General features: G+C 60.6%; 2 protein-coding genes across 2 annotated transcripts; both read left to right on the forward strand.

Annotated features, from left to right (window-relative positions):
- Window positions 1-1,956: 1,956 nt before the first annotated feature.
- On the forward strand, window positions 1,957-2,052 carry LDBPK_020010 (aminopeptidase P1, putative; the record flags this gene model as incomplete). Its single annotated transcript, XM_003861537.1, has 1 exon — window positions 1,957-2,052. One exon carries the CDS (start codon window positions 1,957-1,959, stop codon window positions 2,050-2,052), a length of 96 nt encoding a protein of 31 aa, XP_003861585.1.
- A 532-nt stretch (window positions 2,053-2,584) lies between these two features.
- Window positions 2,585-3,532, forward strand: LDBPK_252550 (tagatose-6-phosphate kinase-like protein; the record flags this gene model as incomplete). The annotated part of the gene is made up of 1 exon (XM_003861538.1): window positions 2,585-3,532. One exon carries the CDS (start codon window positions 2,585-2,587, stop codon window positions 3,530-3,532), a length of 948 nt encoding a protein of 315 aa, XP_003861586.1.
- Between the last annotated feature and the right edge of the window lie 1,141 nt (window positions 3,533-4,673).

Raw genomic sequence — 4,673 nt, forward strand, 5'->3', positions numbered from 1 at the left:
GTACGTGGCGACGCACCTGCAGGCTCGCGCATTCATCTCTCACTTCCACGGCAGCGCCGGCACCGCCCTCATCACGATGGAGAAGGCGCTCCTGTGGACAGACGGACGCTACTGGTTGGCCGCGGAGGAGGAGAAGTACCCCGAGTTTGATCTCATGAAGCAAGGCAAGCCAGAGGTCCCGTCGCTCGAGGAGTGGATTGCCGTCAATCTCGGCTCCAAAGCAGTTGTTGGCATGAACCCGTACGTCGCCACGGTGGCGGAGTGGGAACGGCTGAGCAAGCGGATCAATCTGCGTCCGGTGGCAAACATCGTTCAGGACATGATGCCACCGGAGAAGAACGTGCAAAGAATGTACGTGCGTCCCGTTGAGTTCTGCGGTGCCACCTGCAAGGAGCGGCGCGCCGCGATTCTCGCGGAGCTGGAGAAGAAGGACTGCGACCTGATCATTCTCTCCGCACTGGATGAGATCGCGTGGCTCACGAATCTGCGCGGCGGCGACGTGGATTACAACCCCGTCTTCTACGCGTACGCTGTGATTGACAAGCACTACGAAAACGTGCGCCTCTACGTGAACCCGGACAAGGTGACAGACGCAGTGCATCAGGCGTGCGAGGATCACATCGACTTCTACCCGTACGAGCAGTTCGAGGCGGATCTCAAGCAGCTACCACAGGGTCGCAAGGCCCTCGTCGACGAGCGCCAGACGAGCGAGGCCGTCTTTCGCATCTTGAAGGATGTCGGCACCGAGACGGTGCGTGTCGTTTGCGGCCCGGCGCAGAAGTTGAAGGGGGTCAAGAATGAGGTCGAGCTCCAGGGCTTCCGCGACTGCCACGTACGCGACGGTGCCGCGCTGACGCGCTACCTTGCCTGGCTGCACGACCAGGTCGCGAACAAGGGTGCGACGGACCTGAACGAGTACGACGCGGCCACGAAGCTCGAGGAGTTCCGCGCGCAGGGGGAACACTTTGTGCAGCTCAGTTTTGGCTCCATCTCGTCCATTGGCCCTAACGGGGCGATGTGCCACTACAGCCCCGCCGAGACGGGCTCTGCCACCATTCGCAAGGACCAGCTGTACTTAATCGACAGCGGTGCGCACTACTGGGACGGTACCACCGATGTGACGCGCACCATCTGCTTCACAGCGCCGAGTGATGAGCAGCGCGAGGCCTACACGCTTGTCCTCAAAGGGCATATTGCACTCAACAGCATTGTTTTTCCCAAGGGCACAAGCGGTGCCCGTCTCGACACCCTGGCGCGTATGGCGCTCTGGGGCGTGGGACTGGACTACGCCCACGGCACCGGGCATGGCGTGGGATCCTTCCTCAACGTGCACGAGGGCCCCCACGGAATCGGCATTCGTCCAGTTGCCACGGGGGCGAACATGGAGCTGCACTCCATCGTGTCGAACGAGCCTGGCTACTACAAGGACGGGCACTACGGCATCCGCATTGAGAACCTCGAGGAGGTGGTCGAGTGTCGGACCAAGTACAGCGCAACCGGCTTCTACACCATGTCGCACCTCACGATGGCGCCTCTGTGCCGCGACCTCATCGACGTGAGCCTCCTCACAGAGACGGAGCGCGCCTGGGTAGACCGATACCACGCCAAGGTGGTGGCGAGCATCATGCCGCACCTGCAAAAGGCAGGCGACCAGAACGCCATCGAGTACCTCAAATACCACACGCAACCTCTCTGTGCGGTGAATGAGGCGTACACCCTGCTCAGCACAGACGGGAAAGGTGCTAAGTGAATCGTTGCCTCGCCGGGCAGGAAGGCGGTGGTGGTGATGAGAGCTCAGCGGCAGTTGCTGCGCTGCTTTCGCGCGTCACGGTTTTCTCTTCCGTTGCGCCACGGCTTATTTCGTTGCTTCGCTTACGGTTCTGCCAACCGCACAGGGGCAGCGGGACGGGAGGTGGCGACGGTGGGAGAGAGCACCCCCGTCTGCCGCTCACGTTAATGCGGAGTAGTCTTGTTGCACGTGCCCCGTACCTTGTGCCCGCAGAGTCCGCTGGACTCGGCGTTCACATAGCCACTTCTTTTTTCCTGGCCTGATATTCCTCTGTGTGAGAAACGAATAACATACGTGCAAAAAAAATGAAGCACGGACGGCAGCGAGTTGCTCCGCATCCGCGCGTGCTCCTTTCTCTATCATGAGGTTTCCTTTACGAGCACGCGCGAGGTGGAGGGGTGAAGGACCCCTTTCGGCATGCACGACTATGTGCGCGGCAGCATCGCTTCCCTCTTCAAGCTCAGCCCTAGGCTGTATTCATGTGCTTCTTTTGGCATGTAGGCTTGTGGCGAGGCAGCGCTCATGAAAGCTCTCACCACTCTCCATGCACGTGTGCGCAGACGCATGCTGCTTTCGTGCCACGTACCGCCGCAGTATCGCCAATGCCCCTGCCGCCGTATGTGTGTGTGCGCCTCCTGCGCCGCATTGTTCCCCTTATCTTTCTGTTGTTCGGTCTAACACCCACCATCTTCTCGTTCTCTGCCACAACACATGATGTATCTCGCACGGAGGCCACCCCCTCCCCCCCCCCCCACACACACACACGTAAACACTCTGCTATTCCCCGTACGACCAATGGGCTCACCATTGATCGCGGTGGTCGGGCCCAACCCGGCATTCCAGAAGACGCTCACCTTTGATGAGCTTCGCGTCGATGAGGTGAACCGCGCCACAACGGTGCACAGTTACACGGGTGGCAAGGGCACCAACTTCTGCCGCGCCTCTGCGTGCTACAAGGAATGCCCGCACTTCTGCAGGACTGTATTGCACACATTTGTCGGTGGCAAGACAGGTGAGCGTGTGATCGACCTGCTCCATCAGGAGGGTATCGCGGTTTATGCTGTTACTGTGCCGGCAGAGACACGAACCTGCATCACCTGCCTCGACACCCAGAACAGCACAATGACGGAGCTGATCGAGCCCTCGGCGGCTGTACCGGAAGATGCTGCAAAGGAAATGGACAGAGCACTCCTCAAGGCGCTCGAGCATGCGGGTGGCATGGCGATCATGGGCAGCTTGCCAGACGGCAGCAGCCCCGACCTCTACACCCGCTGGACGGAGATGGCGGCGGCGGCGCAGAAGCCTGTTCTCATCGACGCCGGCAAAGGGATCGAGGCTTCGCTGAAGGTGCCAGGCGCCCACTCGATCCTGAAAGTGAACATGGAGGAGCTGAACAAGCTCACGGGTCAGTCCACACCGGAGAGTGCGTTCGAGTACGCTATGCAAATGTGGACAGTGCGTGTGCTGGCCGTCACCGATGGCCCTCGCTCTGCGTATATCCAAGAGCGGGGCCGGCCTCTTCAAGTTATCCACCTACCAAAAGTGGACGGCGTGGTGAGCCCGCTCGGGGCCGGCGACACGGCCGATGCCGTTTTTCTCGCCGAGTACATTCACGGCACAACCCCGGTAGAAGCGTTCCGGTTGGCCCTGGCTGCGGCGTCCGCCAACTGCCTTCAAAAGGAGGCCGCCGTCTTTGCGCAACATGAGATGAGGCGTATCGCCGACGGCATCACGATCAGGTGATCGCGCCGACACAGCTCGTCCACACGCGCATGATGGTGCCCCGCACATGCCCACACCGCAGTCCCCCCCCCCAAAGTAAGGAGAACAAAAAGCTAAACCCACGAGGAGAGCGCGGTTTGGGAAGAGGAGCAACACCCACAACGCAACACCAGCGTCTCCTTCTACTCCCCCAGCTCTCTCTCTGTTTCGCGTGCTCTTCTTTGTTGGTTCTCCTCACCCATCCGGCGCACTGCATGCGCCCATCCTTCCGCCTTGGTAGATTGTGATCCTCCAATCCTCTCGCACATCTTCTTTGCCGCGCACCGTCGACCCTCTACATGACGCACCCTGGGTATGTGTGTGTGTGTGGAGCCGACATGGTAACTCAAAAACATCAGAGTCAGGCAGCTTCGCGGCATGTTGCACGGCGGGACGCTCCCTCTAGCGACGAGCCTGTCATCCAGCTACCCTTCAAACATACACACAGTGGCCCGGCACGGTAGGGGGCGAGGAATCGTGCAAAGAAGGGACATGCATGCATCCCCTTCTCTGCCTTCCCCTGCTTCGATTCCGTCCTGTGCTGCCTCTTTTCGACTTATCTCAGGTGTGCCCCGCTCCACACCCACACCCACACACCCCTCCTCCTGTTCCGCTGACTCCGCATCTCTTGCTCTCTCTCTCTCTCTCTCTGCACTACTTCCTACACACGCGGCCAACTCATTACTTGTTGCTCCCGTAATTACTCGTTTCCCAACCCAAACGCACCCGTGCATCCACGCGCAAGAATCCGCGATCCGCTCCGCACGTCTCGCTCCCTTTCTTACCTCTTCTCCCCCACCCCTCCCCCCTTCACATATCCACCATGGCCAAGGGCAAGCGCTCCACTGATGCCAAGGGCAGCCAGAGGCGCCAGAAGAAGGTGCTGCGCGACAACATCCGCGGCATCACTCGCGGCTGCGTCCGCCGCATGGCGCGCCGCGGTGGCGTGAAGCGCATCTCGAGCGAGGTCTACGAAGAGGTGCGCCGCGTGCTGAAGGCCTACGTGGAGGACATTGTGCGCTGCAGCACGGCCTACACCGAGTACGCGCGCAAGAAGACGGTGACGGCGTGCGATGTTGTGAACGCGCTGCGCAAGCAAGGCCACATCCTCTACGGCTACGCG

This window comes from Leishmania donovani, chromosome 25 (genome assembly GCF_000227135.1).
Source record: "Leishmania donovani BPK282A1 complete genome, chromosome 25".
Classification (NCBI taxonomy): domain Eukaryota; phylum Euglenozoa; class Kinetoplastea; order Trypanosomatida; family Trypanosomatidae; genus Leishmania; species Leishmania donovani.